At 47.5% G+C, this 25,689-nt stretch overlaps 1 protein-coding gene across 5 annotated transcripts; it reads right to left on the reverse strand.

The window, feature by feature from the left end:
- Positions 1 to 255: 255 nt before the first annotated feature.
- Positions 256 to 25,162, reverse strand: LOC113033271 (far upstream element-binding protein 3-like). Of its 5 annotated transcripts, none has more exons than XM_080308979.1 (19): positions 25,115 to 25,162; positions 19,085 to 19,193; positions 18,719 to 18,749; positions 18,437 to 18,483; positions 17,802 to 17,873; positions 17,626 to 17,683; positions 17,381 to 17,543; positions 16,524 to 16,622; positions 15,858 to 15,959; positions 15,680 to 15,782; positions 14,971 to 15,071; positions 14,741 to 14,879; positions 7,081 to 7,241; positions 6,936 to 7,006; positions 5,126 to 5,211; positions 4,768 to 4,836; positions 4,509 to 4,580; positions 1,045 to 1,151; positions 256 to 956 (listed from the first exon to the last, which is right to left on the reverse strand). In XM_080308979.1, exons 1-19 carry the CDS (start codon positions 25,145 to 25,147, stop codon positions 948 to 950), a joined length of 1,632 nt encoding a protein of 543 aa, XP_080165105.1. In that variant the 5' UTR covers positions 25,148 to 25,162; the 3' UTR covers positions 256 to 947. The 5 variants fall into 5 exon arrangements, with proteins under 5 accessions (XP_080165105.1, XP_080165104.1, XP_026042695.1 ...); XM_080308978.1 differs by having other exon boundaries at positions 18,719 to 18,752; XM_026186910.2 differs by lacking the exon at positions 25,115 to 25,162 and adding an exon at positions 24,198 to 24,356.
- Positions 25,163 to 25,689: the final 527 nt, after the last annotated feature.

Consider the following 25,689-nt stretch of genomic DNA (forward strand, 5'->3'; position numbering starts at 1 on the left):
GGTAACACACACGTTTGTTTAGCTAACACGGAATCGATAACTTCATTGATCAGCTCCTGAAATTTCCTCTAAAAACAAATCAGAAAATAGAAATGCGACCAACAACAACAATAATAAAGTTCACTCAAAGAAAACTTATCTTCCCAGACTCGGTCATAAAAGCGGAGGCAGGAAAATGTGGCGGTGACTGGAGGTTAAATCGTGTGAGAATACAAAGCGTTAGACCACAGAGAGATCTGGCTTTAGACAACGCAATACAAGTCGCTATTTATTCATTGTTACATCATAAAAACCTAAAGAAATCACTATAAAGATACAAGAATAAGAGCTATGGTCAAACCAAAAGAAAACAGTAATGCATCATTGCACCTCCAAGTTGGCGACTGAACAGGTAAAATTAGGAGAAACAGACCCAGCGAGCAGATTTAGTACAAAAACTTTACATTTCCATCCGATGTCATTAAAACGGTTTGATGCCAAAATAAAAAACAAACTGAGTCAACACACAGCCTGACGCATGCTTTAAAACATTATCATAACCAAAATAATGATAATAATAATATTAATATCTGATTTTCATACTCAAGACTGCTAAGCCTTATACCGTTTTCTTATTGGAAAATAAAACTAGACAAAATATAGATTATACTGGATTTCGTTTTGTTCAAAGCCACACGGATACATCTTGAAATTCAAGTTTGATAAAAAATAAAAACAAAGAAAAACCAGGTCTACACCGCGGGAGACCGGAGGCTAGTCCAAAAACATCTGCCTGACAAAATATCGACTTTGTAAGGTTAAAAAACAGAAAGAAAGTTCGTGATTTTTCAGTTAATCCTTAGTTTTTCTCTACAAAAGGAGGAGGAAGCGGCAGAGCGTTGCTAGGAAACCCCGATTCGGACGCCATCGACAACCATCCGAGGCCTTCGCCGGTGAGGGAGGAGCCTCTAGTGATCCTGAGGAGACAGGAAGTGACAGTGACATTTAGCCGTCGTGACAAACGGGAGGAGGACATCGCTGTGAAGCAGAAGGCGCCTGTGTTACCTGTATCTGGGCGGGGTTCCACAGGTAGGGCTGCTGCTGCTGCTGTCTGTAGTATTCTGCTAATGCTGCAGTGTAGTCTGGCACTGAACTCTGCTGAGACGACTGAGCTGCACGCACACGCACACACACACACACACACGCATGTAGTGTGATGTTGTTCATCAATCAGCTGGTTTTGTATGGGCTCAAAATGTGGTCATAAATATTTTGTACTTGTAAAAAAGATTTGTGTGCGTAAAAAAGATTTGTGTGTGGACTTAGCCAAAAAATCCCTGCAAGTTACAAGTACGGATTTTGACCCTATTTTTCTTCCCTTCATCTGATTGGTCCATGTCATGTCAATCACAAATGTAACAATCCAATCAGAGAACAGATGGGTTTGGCTGTCGGAGGGGCGCTTTTTTTTGAACTGCAGGTCCTTGAAGGGTGATACCGTTTGAAGCTGGAGGATCGCTATATAAATATCCGATAGCAGCTAGGTCCCCTAACTTTCAGCAGCTGTTGAAAGGATAAAGTTGTGGTATATCAGTGGTTAGAAATGCATTATTACTTTAGGATTAGTTTAACACAAAGTCAGGGCTGACCCGGGACCATTGCTGTGAGTCACAGTGCGCAGCATAAAAGTCCTTTCACATCGGACGCAGGATGTGCTGCTAATGCTAACTGCTAACTAAAAGCCAAGGATCCAGAATTTGTTGCTGGCTGCTGGGCTCTGTGGGTTTTTGCAGCAGCTCTACCTGTACTAGATGCACCTGCTCCTTGTCTTTTCTATCTCTGACTTTATGTCCTCTACAAGAGTTTCTGGTTTTTTTTGCTAGTTCTTCAAATGTAAAAACATGTATGCTAATTCATAACGAAGAAAGCTTTGTAATGAAGACTGTCATTTACAAAACACTGCCCCCCCCCCCCCCCGCGGTCCGCAGCGCTGTTGAAAAGGCTGTGGAAGTCCCTGTATTAAACACGTAGACCTGTGACACAAAAATCACCAAACTCGGACGACCACAGACTGTTTTCCTTTGTGGTGATGAAGGAAAACGCTGGGTTGGCATGTAAAAGGGCATTTATTCCCTTCAAGGACCTGCAGTTCAAAAAAAGCGCCCCTCGACAGCCAAACCCATCTGTTCTCTGATTGGATTGTTACATTTGTGATTGACATGACATGGACCAATCAGATGAAAGGAAGAAAAATCGGGTCAAAATCCGTACTTGTAACTTGCAGGGTTTTTTTTCTAAGTCCACACACAAATCTTTTTTACAAGTACAAAATATTTATGACCACATTTTGAGCCCATAGTTTTACATGCAATGAGGCCAAACTTGACCTTCACACTACAAATGTCCCTGAGCAGGAGCAGCACAGGTAAAAACAGGAACTGTCAGCTGCCTGCTGCCCCGCACACACTTGTGCACGCCTACCTTTGTTCTTTAGCTCAACTTGTAACGCACACCTGACAGCCGCTCAGAGAGAAACGCAGAGAAGTGACTTTTCTTTCTGAGACGGAGGAACAGCCTGAAGCGTCACCAGTGTTGGTGAGTAACAGAGTACAATGTCTGTGTCTCAATCTCACGGCCCACGTCACCTCTACATGTGGCCGCATACTGACATGAAGAAATATTTTTAAAAATTACTGTTCAAAAAATGACTTAATAAGAAGGCAACAGGCAGAGTGTTACAGGCATCGCCCTGAAGCATGTAGCCTCGTGGGCAGTGTAGTCCAGCTGTAAGTAAGCTATTAAGACTCGACTGTACGCTGTGTTCGTGTTTCCTCTGAAACAATAAGCTCCGTTGGAGTCTTTCAACGCCTCTCTCTGTCTCTCGCTAGCAAAGTCGACCCAGACAACAAAGTAAAGCTAGTTTTCAGCTACGAGCCCGACACGAACCCGACGTATTAGCCAGAGGTCCCTTTACTACGGTTCAGAGCCGCGGACCTGTTTTACAGTGGGGCAAAAAAGTATTTAGCCACTCCTTTGTTGCCCGGGCGGTGTGTTTTGGATCATTGTCATGTTGGAAGACCCAGCCTCGTTTCATCTTCAAAGTTCTCACTGATGGAAGGAGGTTTTGGCTCAAAATCTCACCATACATGGCCCCATTCATTCTGTCCTTAACACGGATCAGTCGTCCTGTCCCCTTGGCAGAAAAACAGCCCCATAGCATGATGTTTCCACCCCCATGCTTCACAGTAGGTATGGTGTTCTTGGGATGCAACTCAGTATTCTTCTTCCTCCAAACACGACGAGTTGAGTTTATACCAAAAAGTTCTACTTTGGTTTCATCTGACCACATGACATTCTCCCAATCCTCTGCTGTATCATCCATGTGCTCTCTGGCAAACTTCAGACGGGCCTGGACATGCACTGGCTTCAGCAGCGGAACACGTCTGGCACTGTGGGATTTGATTCCCTGCCGTTGTAGTGTGTTACTGATGGTGACCTTTGTTACTTTGGTCCCAGCTCTCTGCAGGTCATTCACCAGGTCCCCCCGTGTGGTTCTGGGATCTTTGCTCACCGTTCTCATGATCATTTTGACCCCACGGGATGAGATCTTGCGTGGAGCCCCAGATGGAGGGAGATTATCAGTGGTCTTGTATGTCTTCCATTTTCTGATGATTGCTCCCACAGTTGATTTTTTCACACCAAGCTGCTTGCCTATTGTAGATTCACTCTTCCCAGTCTGGTGCAGGTCTACAATACTTTTCCTGGTGTCCTTCGAAAGCTCTTTGGTCTTGGCCATGGCGGAGTTTGGAGTCTGACTGTTTGAGGCTGTGGACAGGTGTCTTTTATACAGATGATGAGTTCAAACAGGTGCCATTCATACAGGTAACGAGTGGGGGACAGAAAAGCTTCTTACAGAAGACGTTACAGGTCTGTGAGAGCCAGAGATTTTCCTTGTTTGAGGTGACCAAATACTTATTTTCCACCCTGATTTACGAATAAATTCTTTACAAATCCTACCATGTGAATTCATGGATTTTTTTTTCACATTCTGTCTCTCACAGTTGAAGTGTACCTCTGGTGCAAATTACTGACCTCTGTCATCATTTTAAGTGGGGGAACTTGCACAATCGGTGGCTGACTAAATACTTTTTTGCCCCACTGTATATACGCGCCGAATAGTTTTCTATACGAGATCGCTGCAAAAAGTACAGCCTTACCTAATGTCCACCTACTGTTACTCATTTATATTAAGATTTAAACATCTAGCTGGTATTGGTGTGGAGAGTAACCTTCAGTAATAGTAATAAATCACACAGCAATAGGACATTCATGTAGTTGTAAAAAACAAGGTAATATATTAACTAATCCAAAGTATTCAGAATACGTTACTCTCATTGAGTAACGGAACAGAATACGTTACAAAATACATTTTGGGGCATGTAATCTGTAATCTGTAATCTGTAGTGGAATACATGTTAAAAGTAACCTTCCCAGCACTGAGCTTCACATGACACACACACACGTCTTACTCTGTTTCTTGTAGTAGTCCTCCCAGGCCTTACTGTAGTCTGTCATCAAGCTCTGAGGCTGGTTCTGCTGACCTGGACACACACGCACGCACACACAGACGCACACACAGACGCACACACAGACGCACACACAGTCAATGTCACTGCTCGGAGCTCAGATACATAAACATCACACATTCATATACAAAATATGTTTCTGTCACAGCTCTGTCTGTCTGTCTGTCTGTGTGTCTGTCTGTGTGTGTGTCTGTTGACTTGCCTAGCTTCTTATAGTACTGCTCCCATGCTTTAGAGTAGTCCATCTGTCCTGTCTGAGCCATACTGTGACCTACACACACACACACACACACACACACACACACACACACACACACACACACAGGGACACACACACACACACACAAGTCTTAGCTTCTAGACTAAACAAAGGCTGTGTGTGTGTGTCCCTGTGTTTGTGTGTCTGTGTGTGTGTGTGTGTGTCCCTGTGTTTGTGTGTCTGTGTGTGTGTGTGTGTGTCCCTGTGTGTGTGTCTGTGTCCCTGTCCGTCCCTGTGTGTCTGTGTGTGTGTGTGTGTGTGTCCCTGTGTGTGTGTGTTTGTGTCCCTGTGTGTGTGGTACCTGGGTCTTGCTGTCCTGGGTTCTGCCAGCTGGTCTGGTAGGTGTTTCCCCAGACGCCGGTCAGGAAGGTCTGCCCACTCCCACAGCTGCATAAAAACATGTGTTTAACACACAGCTGGCTGAGTCAAAGACACACACACACACACACGTCCATCATCATCAGCGTCTCAGCATGAGGCCGTTAGACAAACGAACGCGACAAAATGCAGAGGACAGTTAAACGAATCAGCTGATGTGGCGGAGCGCCCACAGCCACGCCCACAGCTGCCTCAGACTTACACGGGCCTGCGGCGCTGCCGTGGTCGTGTTGGAGGTGGAAACGTCACGTGTGTGGACCGCGAAGGTTTTCATCGTGACCACAGGAAAACAGGTCACACTCGTAGCTCTTGAAATTCTCCATGAACCGTCATCACACGGCGCCATCACGGAGCACGCCCACAGCAAACATGGCCTCCGCCCTCACTCCCCCTGAGGCAGAGCGTGGAACTGCTCGTTTAGAGAACGTCACGTCATTAGGGTTTTGATCGTCGATTAGAATCGACTCTGGCTTGGATGGCGTGAAATCGATTCATTAAAATCCTGAATCGATTTTATTTTGGCCGAAACGCCAGAATCTCAGGTTCAGCCTCACAACATTTCAACAACCACCAAACAGCTGAAACAGTGACTGAGAGCAGGAACACGACTCTGCACAGAGACGTGAACACACAGCGCCGACGCATCAGAGTCAGCGAGCTGTGACTTTCTCACCGACGGCACGGACACGCTCGGGGCTGAAAGCCGACAGCTCGCTGACTCTGACGTTTCGGCGGGTCGAGCTTTGTGTTCACGCCCTTTTTGCGCAGATTCTGAAGCTGTTAGTTTATCTCTGAACCTGATCCAAACTACGCTCCACATAAACACCGTCATGAACTCACTCTGAGTTTTGCTGTTTTGCTTCGACCACGATATAATACTAAGTGCAATAATCCTTTCTGTCATCGTTGTATTTTTACTCAGTTGTATATAGTATTTGTATTTGTATTCTATTTTTATCTTATTGTATATTTATTTTATTTTATTCTACTGTATATAGTATTTTATTTTATTCTATTCTGTACAGTTGTGTACTGTATTTATTCTTATTGTATTCTAATTTTTGCCTCATAACTTTTGCACTGTCCACTTCCTGCTGTGACAAAACAAATTTCCCACGTGTGGGACTAATAAAGGTTATCTTATCTTATCTTATCTTATCTCACTTCATGCACAGCTCTCCCCCCCTCCCTCCCCCTCCCCCCCTCCCTCCCTCTTTACCCTCCACAGTGTCAGCTTTGTTTTATAGATATAAAAATATAGATACGCAGTGACAAGTGATCAGAGTTATAATATTTCTGACTGTCTGAGGCAAAATTTCCCTGATTCAAATCGAATCGATTCCAGAAATCAGTGACGATACCCAGCCCTAGTTTCCATGGTTACCTGAAACTACCTGTTAGGTATCACATTTACCTGCAGTGAAGTTAGCAATGCCTTTTAACAGTCAGCCAATCAGAGCGCAGCTGGCTATCATTACAACAGGATGTTCAGACTCAGAGCGGGGGTGGGGAACTCCAGGCCTGAGGAGCTCCTTTAAATCAGCTGCGATCATCTAAAAGCTGCAGGCCTGGACTTCCCCACCCCCGCTGTAGAAGAACACCAAAGCAGCCCCGCCCACTCATGGACTGGACTCGCTCCGTGGGTGCAGCGTCCTTCCTGCTTCTGAGGGACGTGGATCACGGACGTATGTGCTGTGTGACGGCAGCGTGCGCTAAGATCTGAGGACTCTTACTTCTGGTGTGCAGCGGGACCCTGGGTGAAGGGGCTGAAGCCGAACCCTCCGTTACTCATGATACCCGAACCCTGTGGGAGGAGATGCAGGTCAGCGCTCGTTCTTCGAGATAAAGCATCTACAGAGGTGCGCTTGTTTTACATACCCCGATCTTGTCATCTATTAGCTGGCGAGCCAGGTCCATCTGCTGGGCGGTGCCTCTGATGGTAAAGACCCGGGTGTTGGGGTCAGTGGAGGGTGGGGGGTTCCTCTGCAGCTCCACGTGAGCTCCAGACTGCTGGTTAATGCTCTTGATGGTTTCTCCACCTGCAGACACAAACAGCAGGTGTCATTCACACAGCTGATCAATATGAGCGCCGGGGGCGGCCCCGGGTCAGCAGGACTGTGCAGAGGTGGTGAGTCCTTCAGCAGGGCTCAGTGGTGTCACTGCTGGGAAAACGCGACAAAGCTCAGGTGGAAACCATCGGATGAAGATGTTGGGAGCGTCCGACAGACGCTCAGAAGCGCTCAGAGTAGAAAAGAGTAGACCCTGTTGTTCTTTGCTGTTTCTGACAGAAACAGACGTGCTTCATTCATCGGTGGGATTTTAATGTGTTTACACTCAAGTAAAATCATGTTGCAGGATGCTGCATGGAATCAGGGGATGACCTCGATGGCTGGGTTAGCTTAGCACTCTTGGACATGTCGGTCTATGTGACTTTATATTAGAGCTGGGCGATAGAACGATAACGATATGTATTGTGAAATAACTTTTTCTCGATAGAAAAATTAAACTATTGCGATAGACCTCACCGCTCTTGTCCTCTTAAAAAAAACAAACCAAAAAAAAAAACAGCCAATCCAAATTAAGTAGCGCAGAGCCGAACCAATCACAGCCGCAGTGTCACGTCACGTGACTTGTTGCGTACAGCACAAGTGCCAAGCCGCACATGTGTATTTGTTTGGGAAGCAGCCAGCCGCCGTGCCGCCGGGTAACGGAGGAAATGAGTGTGCCGAGAGCGCGACCGAAGGTTACCGAGGAGAAAACAGACGATGGTTCCAACGCCGGAGAGATTGTCGAATGGAAGAGCCACAGAAGCTCCGTAGTGTGAAGGTATTTCTGCTATTTCAAGTCTGACAAAAACAGAGCAGCTGCACTGTAAATGTGCCGAAAGCAAGTCTGGAAATACAATAAAGCGGTGCAGCTCAGTCTCTGACTGGAAGCGCTAATTCGTCATTCGGCTTTTGTCAGACTAAAGTAACTGTTACAGCTGTTTGAAAAGCTCAGCTATACAACAAGGAGAGGTCGAGAATTTCCTTTTAGTTCTCAGTTTATTTGATATTGACAAAAGTTAGTCAGTTTTGTCTGTTCTTCTGTAAAACAAAGTAAGATTTATTTTTAGAATTAATAAAATTCAAATTCAAATTCAAATTTTATTTGTCACGTACACAGTCATACACAGTACGATATGTAGTGAAATGCTTGGACAACTGCTCGTGACCTAAAGAGAACAAAAAAGGAAAAGGCTATGAATAAGATAGGAAATAAATATGAAAAATTAAAAAGGGTAAATTTAACTAGGAAGGAATAAAATATAAATTAAGGTTAAAAATGAAATAACTGTACAACACAAATTAGAATGAAGGGTAAATTTAACTGGGAAGAATAAGATAAAATATATAAATTAAAGTTGAAAATAAAATAACTGTACAACAAAATACACAATATAGAACTATATAAGAATGTATGAAGAAATCTAAATATAAATAAATATATACACAATAACAGCAGCTGTACAAGTATTAACCGGAAATGAAGAATATAGTGACCAGTGTTGTGCAAAACCAAAGTCCAGAAAGTCCAGTGTGTGTGTAAGAACCATATGTGTGGGTCAGTACTGTGTGGTGGTGTGATTGAGAGACCGTATCGCCTGCGGGAAGAAGCTCCTCCTCAGTCTCTCTGTGTTGGTCTTCAGGGAGCGGAATCGCTTTCCTGACCTCAACAGAGAGAACAGTCTGTTGTTGGGATGGCTGAGGTCCTTCACGATCTTCCCGGCCTTGGTCCAGCACCGCCTGCTGTAGATTGAGTGCAGGTCAGGGAGCTCGGAGCGGATGGTGCGCTCAGCTGACCGCACAACCCTCTGTAGAGCTCGTCTGTCCTGCATGGTGCTGTTCCCGAACCAGGTTAAGATGTTTCCCGTCAGGATGCTCTCTATGGTGCACGAGTAAAAGTTCCTGAGCACCTTGGAGGGCAGTTGGAAGTCTCTCAAGCGTCTGAGGTGGTAGAGACGCTGTCGGGCCTTTTTCACCACGGAGTTGATGTGACAGGACCATGACAGGTCCTGCGTGATGTGAACTCCGAGGTATTTGAAGCTGTCCACTCTCTCCACTGGGCACTCGTTGATGACGGGGGTCTGGTAGTTCCTCTCCTGCTTAGTGCTGAAGTCCACTATCAGCTCCTTTGTCTTACTGACGTTTAGAAGGAGGTTGTTCCTCTGGCACCAGTTCTCCAGATTCCTAATCTCCTTCAGGTAGGCCGTCTCGTTGTTATCAGAGATCAGGCCCACCACGACGGTGTCGTCAGCAAACGTGATGATGGTGGTGGAGCTGGTAGTGGCCACGCAGTCATATGTGTACAAAGAGTACAGCAGGGGGCTCAGAACACACCCCTGGGGGGCTCCAGTGCTGAGAGTGGTGGAGGCTGAGACATGTCCGCCCATCCTTACTGCCTGTGGTCTGCCAGTTAGGAAGTTGGAGATCCACTGACACATAGATGAGCTGAGTCCCAGATGCTCCAGCTTGGTGGTGAGTGTGGAGGGAATTATGGTGTTAAATGCAGAGCTGTAGTCTATGAAGAGCATTTTAACATAATTCCCCCTTCTAGTGTCCAAGTGAGTGAGTGATGTGTGGAGGAGATGAGAGATGGCATCGTCTGTGGAACGATTTGGACGGTAAGCAAACTGTAGTGGGTCCAGTGTGTCTGGTAGTGAAGAAATGATGAAGTCTCTGACCAGGCGTTCAAAGCACTTCATCACTACTGAGGTGAGGGCTACAGGGCGATAGTCATTGAGAGAAGCAGGGTGGGGTTTCTTCGGGACAGGAACAATGATGGACTCTTTGAAGCATGTGGGGATCACCGACTGAGATAAAGAGATGTTGAATATCTCAGTGAACACAGGAGCTAGCTGGTATGCGCAGTCTCTTAGGATACGACCTGGGATGCCGTCTGGTCCTGCTGCTTTCCTGGTGTTCACTCTCTTGAAGGCTCTCCTTACTTCATGCTCGGAGATGACGAGCACGTTTCCAGTGCTGGCAGTATCTTCCTGTCTGCAGCCGTTAGCGCCGCTAACACTAGCATTGTTGGAGACCTTAGCTGCAGCCTCGAAGCGAGCATAGAAAGTGTTCAGCTCGTCTGCCAGAGTCACGGCCGCGTTCGTCATATCGGTTGTTGGTGCTTTATAGTCCGTTATTGTCCTTAGTCCCCGCCACAGGCTCCTAGAGTCACTCTGTTGGAGTTGTGACTCTAGTTTCCTCCCGTAGCGCTGCTTCGCCTCTTTCACCGCCCTCCGCACGTTATATGAATCAGAATCAGAATCAGAATACTTTATTGATCCCTGGGGGAAATTATTTTTTGTTACAGTGCTCCATTTTAAACCAACATTAAGACAAGACAGACAATACGCTAACTAAGAATAGTACAATATATACATATATATACATACATACATACATAAGTCACTCATAAATAAATATTTGGAAAAGAAACATGTGTAGTTGTAGCAGCAAACAGTGTGTTAAGTGGATGCGTTGTACAGGGAGATGGCCACAGGCAGGAATGATTTCCTGTGTCGTTCAGTGGTGCTTTTCGGTAATCTCAGTCTCTCACTGAACGAGCTCCTGTGACTGACCAACATGTCATGGAGTGGGTGGGAGGTGTTATCCAACATTGTCTTTATCTTGGACAGCATCCGCCTCTCCGACACCACCTTGAGGGAGTCCAGCTCCATCCCCACAACATTGCTGGCCTTACGGATCAGTTTATTAAGTCTGTTGGCATCTGCGACCCTCAGCCTGCTCCCCCAGCATGCAACAGCATAGAGGATCGCACTGGCCACCACAGACTCATAGAAAATCCTCAGCATTTTCTGGCAGATGTTGAAGGACCTCAGTCGCCTCAAAAAATAGAGACGACTCTGGCCCTTCCTGTAAAGTGCTGTGGTGTTTTTAGCCCAGTCCAGTTTATTGTCAATGTGTACTCCAAGGTATTTATAGTCCTCCACAATGTCAACACTGACCCCCTGGATTGAAACAGGGGTCAAGTGTTTCCTGGTCTTCCTGAAGTCCACGATCAGTTCCTTGGTCTTTGCCACGTTGAGCTGCAGATGATTCTGCTCACACCACGTGACAAAGGAGTCGACCACAGCCCGGTACTCTGTCTCATCATCCCTGCTGATGCATCCAACCACCGCAGAGTCATCAGAAAACTTCTGAAGATGGAGGTCTCCGTGCAGTGGCTGAAGTCTGTGGTGTAGAGGGTGAAGAGGAAGGGGGAGAGGACAGTCCCCTGTGGTGCCCCTGTGTTGCTAATCACCTTGTCAGACACACACTGTGGGAGACGTACATATTGTGGTCTTCCTGTCAGGTAATCAACAATCCAGGACACCAGAGAAGCATCCACCTGCATCGCTGCTAACTTATCACCCAGGAGGGTCGGCCTGATGGTGTTGAAAGCACTGGAAAAGTCAAAAAACATGACCCTCACAGTGCTCGCCGGCTGGTCCAGATGGGTGTAGACACGATTGAGCAGGTAGATGATGGCGTCCTCTGTTCCGAGACGAGGCTGATAAGCGAACTGAAGGGGATCCAGATGTGGTCTTACTATGGGTCGCACCTGGTCCAGGATGAGCCTTTCCAGGGTCTTCATGATGTGGGAGGTCAGTGCCACGGGCCTGTAATCCTGGGGGCCACTGGGACGAGGCGTCTTTGGTACAGGGACGAGGCATGATGTCTTCATGACATCATGACATCAGGCATGATATGACGCGGCTTTGTACGGGTCCATGTCCCCCGTCATGAGTCCCGTGTTGTAGGCAGCGGTGCGGGATCTCAGAGCGTCGCGGATGGTTTTATCCACCCACGGCTTCTGGTTGGGAAACGTTGTGATAGTCTTTGTCTCCACGGTATCATCCGCTAGTTTCCCGATGAATCCCACAACCGCTTCCGTAAACACGTTGACGTCATCGTCGGAGCTGTTTCTGAACATGCCCCAGTCTGCGTCATCGAGTGCGTCCTGTAACGCGGCCACCGATTGAGCCGTCCAGCGCGCGACCTTCCTCTGAACCGGAACTTCCTGTTTCAGCCTTTGTTTGTATTTTGGCATGAGGAAGATGGCGGCGTGATCAGATTTGCCAAACGGGGGGCGGGATTGTGCCTTGTAGCCGTCCTTGACCGTAGTGTAGCAGTGGTCCAGTGTCCTTTCACCTCTGGTGGGGCAGGTGATGTGTTGATAAAAGTTCAGCGCTGCGCGTTTGAGGTTGGCGCTATTAAAGTCCCCTGTCACAATAAGCGCAGCGTCCCGGTGTTGTGTCTGGTGCTGTGTGAGTGCCTCATGCAGCTCGCATAAGGCGGTGACCGTGTCCGCTTGTGGTGGAATATAAACGGCACTTACAATGACCGATGTAAATTCCCGAGGTAGATAAAAAGGACGACACATGATGGACAGTAGTTCCAGATTTGGTGTGCAGGAGCGTGTGAGAGGAACAACGTTCGTTTAATATTTTGTTTCTAAGTGGAATTGACAGTTTAGTCTGTTTCGTTTGTTCTGTTTTGAAACTTAAACGCTTTAGCGGCTGCCTTTTGTGTAGTTTGCAATATTTGCCTTTATTTATCTGAAAAAGTCTCATGTTCCTTAAGTACATCTACCCTGTTGAACTTATTATGGGAAATAAATATTTAAATAAAAACAAGCTGCTGATTATTTCACATTTTACTTGTGAGCAACGGCACATTTAAATCTTACAAATATAGTTATTTGGCTTATATCGTGATAGATATCGTTATCGCCTGAAATGAAAAACACATTGTGATATGAAAAAAAATCGCCCAGCTCTAGTTTAAATAAATGGAAGTTGAAAACCTCGACTTTAACTTTAAACCTGACTTGAGGATTTTATCTGATTTGCTTAATTCTGGGAAAATTATTAAATTAAATTTCAGTTTGTGTAATTAGCCGCGGAGCCTGGGGGGCTTCACAGGTACAGCTGGTCCCAGCAGGACGGTCAAGATGAGGACAGGAAACACGAACCTGCTGGCAGAGACCAGGAGGAGGACCTGTGTCGACTCAGAGCTGCTGCTGTCAGTCTGAAGCCTACAATAATACAAAGAAACCCAACAATCATATGACCCCCTATGAGCAGCACTTTGGTGACAGTGGGAAGGAAAAACTCCCTTTTAACAGGAAGAAACCTCCAGCAGAACCAGGGGCGGGGAGGGGCGGGGCCAACCTCCATACTGAACCTCATTTCCACATGAACACAGTGGAGCCTGCTAGATCTGATCAGCTCTGAGTCTGACCCCGAGTATAACCCTGATAATTAGAGGTTAAAGGTCACCTCTTCTTTTGTTTCATTCTTGGATTCTGTTTCAGTAGTTTTGCATTAATAACCCATCATCAGGGCCGGCGCAGCCCCTCACTTCATCCTCCACCTCTGTGATTGGCTGCTCCTCACAACCAGCAGGTCTGAATGTGTGGGGGGACTGTCAGCACGAAGAATTCATCAGAGGAAACGAACACTGGGTCCTCTAAAGTGGTGCAAAGTAAGAGTGTGTGTGTGTGTGTGTGTGTGTGTGTGCGCGCGCAAACAGGCCATATGGTGTCTAAACACGCTGCACTTGACATCTTCTTCTTTGTGGCTTTTAATTTGGAGGCTGCTGCTCGACCCTCTTGACCTCCAACTCTCTCACACACACACACAGGTTGATGGGCTGTAAGAGGTTTTTAAATAGAGTCAATGAGGCTGCGCCGCCTGTTGTTGGTACTGTGGGGTTAAAATGTGTCTCACTGATGTTTGCAGGACGTCTGCTCACAGCACAAACACTCAGGACCAAAACACCAAAATAAGACGCACAGTGACAGGATTATAAGATCATTATCATGTTACTCATCCAATCCACGTCGCGCAGTTTCTGCTGCAATGAGCTAACGTAGCTTCGTTCACGTGGATTAAAGTGAAACTTCCTCAGATTGCTGTGATCTTTAGATTGTGTTTAAAAACGAGACACGCTCTATTATTATTCTGTTCAGGGGGAAAACAACCGTATTCAGTCTGAGTTCACAGCATGTTCCATAAATCACCGTAACTAACTGCTATACTGGCGCTGCTGTATGGCATCACACTCAGTGCATGTCAATCATCCATCTCACGAGTTTGCTAGCTACAAAAATAGTAATAATAATTGTTATGATTATCTTGAGTAACGCACACAATGTGGAAAATGATTCACTCGGACTTACACAAACTGCCCCAGTGTGAAAAGGTGCAAATCCTGTTTGCAGGCGTTTCAGGCGGATTGCACCCTTGTTATCTGAGCCATGATTTGTATTTGTCATTAAAACCTGCAGCATGTTAGTGCGGTCATGCAGGGCGCACATTTCAAACCTTGAACAGACAACATTGAAATCCAAGCATATTCAAGGTTTTCAGGCACCCGTTTGAACCTTGACCTTTGCATTAATGTAAACACATTGGTAAACACAAACGACAGCAGTGTGAACGTCTTCCTCACCTTCAGTTTTCTAACCAGACTAAGCAGACTCAGTTTCCTACCTTTGCCAATGACCAAGCCACATTTGTCAGCAGGGATGGTGTATGTCACTTCCTGTAGGGGGCCAGGAGAGCCCATAGTCCAATCACCACGACCTCTGACCCGCCCGCTCCGCAAGGCTGAACCGAAACCATCACGTTCCTGTGAAAACAGCAACATGTAAAAGGACCCATGAAGCAGAACATAAACAAAGGTCCCCGCTCAGAAGAAAAACCAACGTGTGTGTGTTTACCTGTGCTGTTTGGATGAGTTCATTGATGAGGTGGACAGCATGCTGACAGCGGTCCGGCTGACCCATCACCATGGCAACACGTTCTAGACTGACACCATCATCTAAAAGGTCAGAGGTCAAATCCTCAGCAGTGTGAACAGAAAGTCCGTTGCTTATCTGTTTCTACACTTGTGTAAACAAGCACTGTAATAAAATGATTAACTCACACTGACCAGTTGAACTGTGGATTAAACTGGTGTGAACACAAAATCAGACTAACCAGCCTGAGCTGTCTCTCTGCTAATGCTAGCTAGCTTACCTGCAAAGAAATACGTCGCCTCAGAGGATTAAATGGGGACAAAGTTAAAGAGCAAGCTAACGGTTCCCAGCTAGCTGCTACGGTAGCCATCAAGAAGTCAACTAGTAAGCTAATGCTAGTCAGAAGAAAGGCAGTGTGTCAAGTCAATCTGAGCGTTTGTTCCTCCAAAAGCAGCCGGACAAACTAACAGCTTTAAATATGACAGAGATGAAACCAGGATGACGTTCACAATAACGGCACTGAAGATGATGAAGCAGGAAAGTGCAGAGAAGCAGCTGACGCGTCCACATCATGGTGGAAGCCGCTCACTGGTGTTCATGGATGATGTGATGATAGGAGCTGCAGAACGAAGCGGACTCGAAGCTCACATTCAGAAAGATTCAGCACGTAATGAGCCAAAGCATGACACACCTGCTTTAAACTGGATCCGGACCCCTGCATCGTTCTGGATCTTTTTGATCATTTCTCCATTTCTGCCAATCACAATGCCGACAGCAAACCTGGGAACGGGAACCTGAGGACAGACGGAGAGATCAGCACGGCGTCTAAACACAACCATCCCAGGAACGCTTGTTTGCCCAAGTCATACATCCAGGCTGGTTCCTCCCAGTCGGGCGCCGAAGTCACTGCGACCCGATCTGAAGTCTCCGTCCTTCTCCCGGATCACCTCCAACACCAGCTCCCTCGCTGCCTGCAGGAGGAAACGGCCCGGGATTAGCCCCGCCTCAAAGGATGGAACTAAAAAGCATCGAAATATTTACCAACTTTCTGCTTGACCTCAAGTCTCCAATTCGATCAGTAACCTTTTGTCATTGAAAGCCAAAATCTTTTAAGGATCATCTAAACCGAACCAGCCCAGGACCTCGGAGGAACCCATGACAGATCCAACAAATCAGAGCCCTGAATCCGCCCGTAGGTTCCACTGACAAATCCTGTTACAGGATGTCCTCAAACTTTGTGGATTCAGCGGTAAATCTTTCCTCACTAAACACTTTACAGCAAATCTGTAGTGAAAAGAATCAGATCAGGATGTTTTTTAGATGATTGTAACTGGTCAGTTTCCCTGTATTAATAAGCTGCAGATAGTCACATGGTCTCATTTCATTAGGACGCAGCTGCTGTACGTGGCTCCAGGTGTCCTCAGCTCGTCCTTTGACGGCTCCTGCTTCACTGACGCTCAGTAATAAATCAGCAGTCTGCGTCACAGTTATCGTCCTGCAGAACGATTACTCCTGGACAGTACTCGCCGGCGTACCTGCACTTTGTACGGGTCTCCGGAGATGCGCAGGGGTTTGTCGGCCCCCGTTGGCATCGGGCCGTCCTGGATCATCATCATCTTCACTCCAGCTCGCTCCTGAAAACCAGAGCAGTTAACATCACTAACATTTCCTGCTATTTGAAACCCTGTTATTCAATCGGCACCTCAGTCCTGACCCTACAAACGTTCCTGCTTCACGATCGTCACGATTTGTTCTATAAAAGGAAAACACCTGATTTCATGGCGAACGCTCTAAACAGGACGTACACACTCCACCAGCCAGCACAGATAACTCTCCTCAGCAGGGTTACGAAAGTGAAAACGATCTGATCGTGGCTCAAGAGTTGGGAGTTCGCCTTGTAATTGGAAGGTTGCCGGTTCGAGCCCCGGCTTGGACAGTCTCGGTCGTTGTGTCCTTGGGCAAGACACTTCACCCGTTGCCTACTGGTGGTGGTCAGAGGGCCCGGTGGCGCCAGTGTCCGGCAGCCTCGCCTCTGTCAGTGCGCCCCAGGGCAGCTGTGGCTACAATGTAGCTGCCATCACCAGTGTGTGAATGGGTGGATGTAGTGTGAAGCGCTTTGGGGTCCTTAGGACCAAGTAAAAGCGCTATACAAATACAGGCCATTTACCATAAAATAACTACAAAGAACTCTGAGTCATTAAATGATTATAATTATGTAAAAGAAACACTAGACTTGTTTATCTAAAGTTCAAAGACTTGGAAACATGTCTGTCTGCAGACCCAACAGTGAGCGGAACCATGTCAGCTGTCATATTCATTTCACCTCTCGCAGTGACATCACTTCCTTGAGCGAGAGCCCCCCTGTTGATCTGAACCTGTGACGTGAATCTACCTGCAGCTGTTTGATGGTGTCTCCTCCTCGGCCAATCACCAGCCCCACCTTGCTGGCTGGGATCAGCATTTCCTGCACCGAGGCCCCGCCCTCTCCATCGCCATGGAAACCCGGACCGTTTCTGCAGCGGTCCACGATCTGGGCCAGCAGCCGCTTCGCCTGCCTGAAAACAGCCAGACGTGACAGAGTTTAGCGGGAGCGTCGCTTCACCTGCAGCTCCGCCAGCTCCAGCTTCACTAACTCACTCGATGCTCTCCGGAGTCCCCGTCAGAGAACACGGCCGCTCCATCAGACCCCCGCCTTCTGCAGAAACACGCATGCGTCAGGTAAGTCGTCAGGCCGTTTAATTCAAAGGGACCACGGAGAAGTTTGGACTCTCCGTGGTCCGAGGAAACGTAAAAACACGGAGCGCTGAACTCACCGGGAGCGATCTGGATCTTACAGCCCGACTCCAACTGGATCCTGGTGATCTGTTCTCCTCCCCTGCCAATAACTGAGGTGGAGGAGGACAGACGTAATTAGAGGAACATCCACCTGCTGCTTCTGTACATGCAGTAAGTAAAGGACCGTGACTCCAGGTCAAACACACTGACATCAGCCTGCTTCCTCTGAGGTACCGGGAAGGAAAATGAGACTTGGCTCAGCTGATGTGCTCGAGGCTTCTGAGGCCAAACGGCGCCTCGGACCCACATTCTGGTTCTGACATTAACGTCTGACTTATGGGGTTTGCATCCAGAAAAACCAGAACCGTCGCAGTTCTGAGTCAAAGGAAAGGTTCAGTAAAAACGCCGAGACAGCAGGTTACCATCAGACTGGAAGCCCATTGGCTGAGGAGAGGATTTAGTCTCTGTGAGAAAGGTTTCGATGCAAATACCATCCCCCTGTTTACCTGCACACAGCCACAGGCTGCTCAGATGTGATTGGTCGCTAGAAATGAGACTACAGACAGACACCAGGACGCCTGCAGAGCACAGTACAGGGGAACAGCTCCAGGTTCACACGCATATTCTATGTAAAGGTTCGAGAGCCCAGCGAAAGGTCAGAGGTCATACTCACTGAAGCCCACCATCCTGTCAGGGACCTTGTAATCCTCTGTGATTACCCTGCAACACACACAGAAACACACACATCGGCATCCTGGTCACGCATGGCTGTGTGTGTGTGTGTCAATAAGTGATTATTCTGATGCAGACTGCAGGAGGACAGATCTATAACACAGGTGCACCTCCACGACCTCACACGTGTCGATTTGCAAACAAGAATATGAAGCTGCACACGCATCATTACACACCACAGAGAGTGTGTGTGAGTGTGATCAATACAAGCTGCGGGTCGTACCTTTGATGCCCCATGGCTGCTAGCTGGTTACCTACTGGGAGACAGAGACAGAGATTAGACGTCAGGCTGATGTGATGGCGCCGATCATCAGAGCGAACAGCGAGAATCGAACTGGCATGACGTGTGCGGCAAACACGGGAACACGTCGGAGCACAGACACGCTATTCTCCCGCCGTCGTTTATTAAACAAAATAAAAAGACGTCACTGCAGCTTCAGTCGGGCCGCAGTTACAGCAGGTTTCCCTTCTTACATCCACAGACGGCCTGTAAAGTGTTTTCATAAGAACTCGCTGAATGCTGGAACGTCACGGCCGTCCTGTCACTGAGCAGTCTGACGGGTGGAGTGCGGGTGTATGAGCCTCTTACCTCCATCCTCTCCTGGTCGTTTCTGGCCCGGGTAGTACAGCGAGGGCTCGACACTTACTGAGGAGCTGTTGAGGTGAGACATCCCTTCTCCGCCCAGCTTGCCCACCATCTGTGAACATGGCAGAAACAGCTGTAACACCTGCATCTGTTCACAGCAGCTCGGCACATGTGAGCGGCCGGAAACTAACAGCGATACTAAAATTAGAACAGTAAAGTTTTTACAGTACACAGGTCCAAAACCACAGCAGGATAAAGACTAGGCCCCAAACTGGTCCCAGGTCAGCAGAAAGTCCAACAGCACCTCTGCTTTAGAGCAGGTCGGCCGCCCGAGCGCAGGCCGACGTGTCTTCATATGCAGCCTGTTTCCAGAGGCCGACACAGCTCAGCCTCACTCCCTAAACCAGGAGGCTTCCTAATAAGGCGCCCGGTTTGGCTGCAGACGCACTCGACTGACTGGGCGCAGATATTTCTAACAGAGCTGCAGCTCATTAAAGTTTACAGTTGGTGTGAAGAACAAAGATTTGGTGGAGCCGTTTTAAAGGCGTGAGGCTCAAACGTCACAACTCTACCTGGGAGACTAAACCTTCCTCAACACGTCCATCATCTTCTTCAGGGTCCAGCATAGATGTTCTTCTACCACAAACACCCAGAAAATGTTCATCAAACTATAAAGAAGGCCACAAAAAACCAGGGAATGACATCAAGACTTCAGCTGCCATTTAGGGGGAGGAGCTAAAACTGTTTGTTTCAGAGGACGAACTGACGGTACGCAGACTGCAAATACTATTAAATACACACACACACACACACACACACACACACACACACACACACACACACACACACACACACACACACACACACACACACACACACACACACACACACAGAGAGAGACAGACGCACACAGAGGAAACCTTGAGTGTTTTCCTGATAAAGACTAAAGAAAAATCTGCTGCTCAGTAAAAATAGTCCAGTGGGCGGAGTCAGTCTGCTGCACCTGCTCACACCTGTTCACAGTGCTCCACAGCCTCACAGTATTACCTGTAAAAGGTGAGCCGCAGACAGCTAGTAAAGAAAATAATCCGTTGAAACTCTCTCAGCTGAAACGTGCAAACTTTAAACAAAGGTTTCTGACCCGACACCTGACGGAGGCGTCGTCCTCTTCCTCCTCAGCTCAAGCCTCGTCTGCTGAACTGTGGTCAGGGCTCTAACACTAAACGTGCTCATTTACTCCTGATAATGCTGCACTAACTTATTGTCAGGAGATTAGACATGTGACCCTCCCATCTCTGGTCAACTGACACCTAACAAGCTAAACATCAACAACTGCTAACATTACGCTAATATTTTTTTTAAAGAATCATGCTTTCCCAGTGATTTCACATCGTGTGAGGTTTTATTCACCAGCCATCAAACTCCAACTATTTTATAGTCACTTCGAAGGCAGTTTCGGTAACGGCAGCTAACTGCGGCTAACAGCGGCTAACTGCGGCTAACTGAGGCTAACTGCGCCTAACTGAGGCTAACAGCAGCTAACTGAGGCTGACGGCAGCTAACAGAAGCTACCTGAGGCTAAACAAAGGCTAGAAACAGCGTCATTGGACAGAAGTGAGCTCGTATCGTACTCTCAGACAGTGTTATAGCCTCCAGAGTAAACACACCTGGACAGTTGAGGTACACAGCAGGCTGAAAGCCTACACTCACTGGAGATCAACAGCAGCTAGATTTGTTTGTCTTTCAGCAGCCAACACAGCGAAGATTATGCCCTTAAACTTTGAGAAAGAAAACAGAACTTAAATAATTCCAATCTACTGACATTAGTGGTGAGATTTCCACACTCAGGAGAGGCTCCCCCACCGCCTCTCCTGAGCTCGAACACTCATTCTTCTCCACGTTATTCTCCAAATGGTCCCAGTTCTGCTCATGAACCATTTTTCACCTGCTGCAGGTTCTGGTGTGAAGAACAGAACCAAGGTTACCGTCACACCTGGAGTGCGGCACAAAGGAGGAGAAGCCTCCAACAAAAGGACGAGAAGCTGCTAATGACATGAAGGACTGTCGTGACTTACTCGTAAGTAGGGCTGGGCGATATATCGAGTTTTTTAAAAATATCGATATATTTTCATGCGAGATATAAGATGTGACAATATCGTTTATATCGATATAGTCTATGTTACGTTATAATTATACTTGTGGAGCCTCAGGTTTGCCTCTCTTTCGTCCACTTTTGTCTCTACACTGCGTTACTCGGCCTCGCCTCTCCTTCACTGAACACAACTGCCCCTCCGCCATAGCTTCATCTGCAGGCAATGACAAGATGAAAGCGGAAAATCTCCGTTAGCGAGTTACCGCGGATCGCCCCGTGCGTGGGGCTGGACGGCGTCAACGTGTTAGCGAGCTAACCGCGCTAACCGGGCTGCACGGCCTAAAATCCTTTCATTTTCTCAAAACTCGACAGTGCGCCCTATGTATGGATTATGGTTGTGCTTACTGACCGCGAACCGATTTTATGTGAAACACAGCGCTCAGCAATCTGTCAAAAAATGTTTTAATATGACTTTGCTAAGCTACGGAGCTGCACCGCTTGATGGATTGTCGGATGATTACGGCTACCGAGGAGGAGCCTCGCGGAGTGATACGTACTGTGTGTGTATAAGGACCACAAATGGCACCTGTTCAGAGACGTGGTGCAGCTCTGAAATCTGTCTCTTTGTTATTATGCTCAGCGTCTGTTAGTTTACATTTTGACTGCACAATTGTGAGCTTTTTGTTATGCACAAAAAGAACAGTTTTCTTTTATTTATGGAGCATGATTATTTAATAAATGCTGATAATTTATTTTTGAGTAATGTTTTCATGTACATCTACGCTGTATGTAAATAAAAGTGCCCGTGTGACATCTGGGACACAGTGTGACTAAGAACTCTCTTTTTGTTCTTAACTTATGGCTTTAAAAAAAAAAAAATATTGAGATATATATCTTATATCGCCATCCAGCTAAAAAATATCGAGATATGAATTTTGGGTCATATCGCCCAGCCCTACTCGTAAGGACCAGGGACAACTGGTTAACGACAACTGACTTTTCAAAATAAGAGCTTGCTGACTGCTCTCAGGATGAACACATCAACAAATTTACTCATTAAGAGAAAACACGAGAGCAGCCACGAGTCCAGCAGCCGAAAAACCGAGAGGGAGCTAAACGCTGACCGCACAAACATCAAGTCACAAACCTCAAAATCCAGTCACGTTTTAAATGTCTCACACATCTGTTGCACATCTGACACACATACACACAAACGTTGTGAGTTAGCACAACGTAGCTAACATCACCAGTGCACACATTTCCAGAGCATGATTTCATTGGTCAGCAGCAGCACTTGCACTCAAAAAGAAGAAGTGATTCCACAGTTCAGTATGGTAACACTGTGACATCACTTCCTACGTAGTAAATGAGAGGCGAAGTGTGTGATTCCTGACCATCTGCTGGAGGTGTTGCAGTTTCTTTAGTGGAGGTTCGCTTGGTGTAAACCATCATCAGAGGAACAGGGTGGAGCTAAACTTTGACCAGACTTGGGGGGGGGGAATTCTAATCACCATCAAATCAGCGAGCTGGCTGATGGAAGACGCTAAATACACTGCGACACCAACCGGAAATGTAGAACGTTTGCCTTCAAAGTAAAAGTCATCCTTTATCACTAACAAAAAGCACAGCTTTTACTTTGAAGACGAGCGTTCTACATTTCCCGTTTGAGACACTTCGCTTTGTGAGAGTTTGCAGACAGGTTGGCTGCATGTAAACTACAGACGATCGAATCAACGTGCTGGTAACCAAAGCAATCGCACCGAGGTTTTTGGTAAAGCATCGTTTCATGACCAATTCTACGCGATGACAAGCAGCAACCACTCAACACATTTTTCCTTAGCAACTGGTGGTTGCCAGGAAGTCGCCGAGCACTCTGTACACGGAGGACTGCGCCTGGTTAGTCTGCATCGCCCACCAAGCGTCGCCCCAGGCCAGGTGTTAGCGGGCAGTGACGGATGTTTTTACCCAGTGTGACAGAGTGTGGCTGAGAGTTAAGGGAGTTTAAGAGACAACACACTAACAGGAAGTAAAACACAAATGATCCAACTTCCTGCAGACTGCGTGCACCTCACACCTGAGGTCACCGCAGTGACACCTGGAGGAACACACCTGTGGCACTGGCTTGTTTCTGGTCCAATAAAACAGACCCATTAACAGGGAAACTATCGCCGGACAGACTCGCTGTGACTTTGTGAGCTCTCAGGTCTTCAGGTGAAAGTTACCGGTGCCTGGAGGAGTTCTTCAGTCAGTCCTGGGGGAGCAGGCTGTGATTGGCTGGGGTGGCACTCAGAGGTCAGGGTGCCAATTTAAAGGGCACGCTCACTTGTCTGTTTACCTGAGGCTGACTCTTAGGTGTGGTGCACGCAGGCAGAAGTGCAGAGTGAGGTGCACGCAGACACAGGAGGGTGAACCTGTCTGTCTATAGGCGCAGACACACCTCCTGCCTGTATATGGCTCTCAGGCTGTTGCGTAACGCCAGCCTACTTTCTAACCAACTTACAGTAAACAGCAGCCTGGGGGGGGAGGGGGCCCGTCTCCCCCATTAACCGCTAGGACTCGGTACAGACACCCCCCGGCCTGCAGGAGACCCTCGACGGGGGCAGAAGGCGCAGTAACCCCGGTGACCCGCGTCCTTTCTGCCCCTCGCAGCCCAACAGGTTGCCCGCTGGCGGAGTGACACGTGTGGCCAAACTTCTCTCCCGCTCCCCCCCACCCTCGTCTCCCCTCCGCCGTCCCAGCGCGCTCCCCTCCGGGTGACAGCTCGGCAAACTCCCCCCAAACTCTCTCCAGGAGCGTGTCAGCACCGGAAAAGTTTACACAAGCGGCCACAAGTCCAACTCCGAGCTGCTTCTAGCTAGTTAGCATGCTGCGGAGTGTGTGAGTGTAACTGTGTGTGTGTGTGTGGTACAAGTTCGAGTAGCAGCAGCAAAACACGGACAATTCCGATAAAAGTGCTTTGGCTCGATCTAAACGACCCGATTCGGCCCGGAACGGGTGTGGGCTGAGCCCGGGTGGAGTTGTTACCTGCCGGGCCCGCTGCAAAACATCGGCCAGGCCCTCTGACTTCAGCCCCGGCTGGTTCATCGAGGCCTGTCCCTGCACCAGCTCCGCCATCATAGCGCCACTAGCTAGCCGTTAGCTGTTAGCCGGATTAGCTCGCGCTGTTAGCTGCTCTGAAGAAAGAGGCGAGAGGTGTCACTCCGAGAGAAAAACTAGACCCGGAGCTGCACCACGCTCGAATGAAACTACTGAAAGTGCAAGAGCCCGCGTGGCCATACGGACACGATAAAAGCTGGCTTTAAAACCAATTCTACCAAATAATACAACTTTAGCAAAGATATCAACACAAATGATGCGCAAGCTCTCACAAAATAACACAAACCGTTAAACAAGGAAGCTCAGCATGACCAAAAAGATTCAGAACTTTAATAAAGAATCCTGGTCTTAATGCTCGTTGGTAATATATCAGAGCTTTGACTGAAATAACATCACAAACCAACTCAGAGACTCGCAAAGACCCGTGAGAACCTACAAATGACCCTAAAAAGGCCACAAAGAATTTGTGTGCAATGTTTTCAGTCAATAAAAATGTTTTTTAAGAGTTCTCACTGTTGTCTGATATTTATCAGTGATCAATAACACTGATCGGTTTTTAATGTGTTTGTTCATTGCTGCACTTCCTGCAGCTCTCGGTGAACACGTACTCCGGAGCCGTTTCCGGTCTCTTTAAACTCTGAGCGGAGCGTCGCCCTCATAGACGATCTCTGCTGGGCTTCTCAGCTGTTGCCACTTCGCTGCTGTGTTTCCGCTTCCGCGTTGAGTCACGTGTCAGAGCCAGCTCCACAGGTGGAGAGCGGAGTGAAGTTTAAGCTGCAGCAGAAGAAGATGAAGGAGAAGGAGGATCTATCAGAGAGAGGTTTTCTGTGTGTGTGCAAACAGACCTCTGACCTTTGACCTCTGGTTCCACTGCACATAAAGACAACTTGACTTCAACGTGTAGTCCACAGCAATAAGGATAAGAAGTAATCAGGTTACTCTGCTCTTGATATACACATTTTTTGCTCTTCAATGTCACAGCAGCGAGGCGTTTAAGGACCAATCTGATTTATGCTTTCTGCCCTCAGTCCCCGCCTCCTGACACAGGGTCTGAGGCGATAGGTGCGGGGTTGATGTTGATGAAGCGCCTGTATGATGGTTAGTGACGCTGTTGTGGGAATCCATCCTACCTGAAAAGACATCCCAATGTTTCTGCGCAGACGCGGCGCATGCACAACACCAACGCCGATTAACTTCTTTTTCTCTCACCCAGCCAGGATACTTCTTATGGTTATGGTTATGGTAGGGGTAGGTTTATTCACAAGTCACCGTCAAATTATAATACAGGTAGGACGTTTTGTCAGTAGGATGGTTTCTCAGAACACCGCCACCCTGTGACCACCTGATGACCCCAGGCCACGTTTATTAGAAACGTCTGTGAGAGAAGCTGTTTGTGCTCAGTTCATGCAGGAGTTTGGTG

The sequence above is a fragment of the Astatotilapia calliptera genome, chromosome 12 (assembly GCF_964374335.1).
Source record: "Astatotilapia calliptera chromosome 12, fAstCal68.1, whole genome shotgun sequence".
NCBI lineage: Eukaryota > Metazoa > Chordata > Actinopteri > Cichliformes > Cichlidae > Astatotilapia > Astatotilapia calliptera.

What these genes read in the sequence shown, in the direction of transcription:
- LOC113033271 (XM_026186909.2), bottom strand. Translation starts at nt 24,290, where the DNA reads ATGATGGCGGAGCTGGTGCAGGGACAGGCCTCGATGAACCAGCCGGGG. An exon ending in GGGACTCCGGAGAGCATCGA is followed by an intron (nt 17,544 to 17,625) that starts GTGAGTTAGTGA and finishes GGCTGTTTTCAG; the next exon opens with GCAGGCGAAGCGGCTGCTGG. An exon ending in CCGGATCCAGTTTAAAGCAG is followed by an intron (nt 15,072 to 15,679) that starts GTGTGTCATGCT and finishes CTGACCTTTTAG; the next exon opens with ATGATGGTGTCAGTCTAGAA.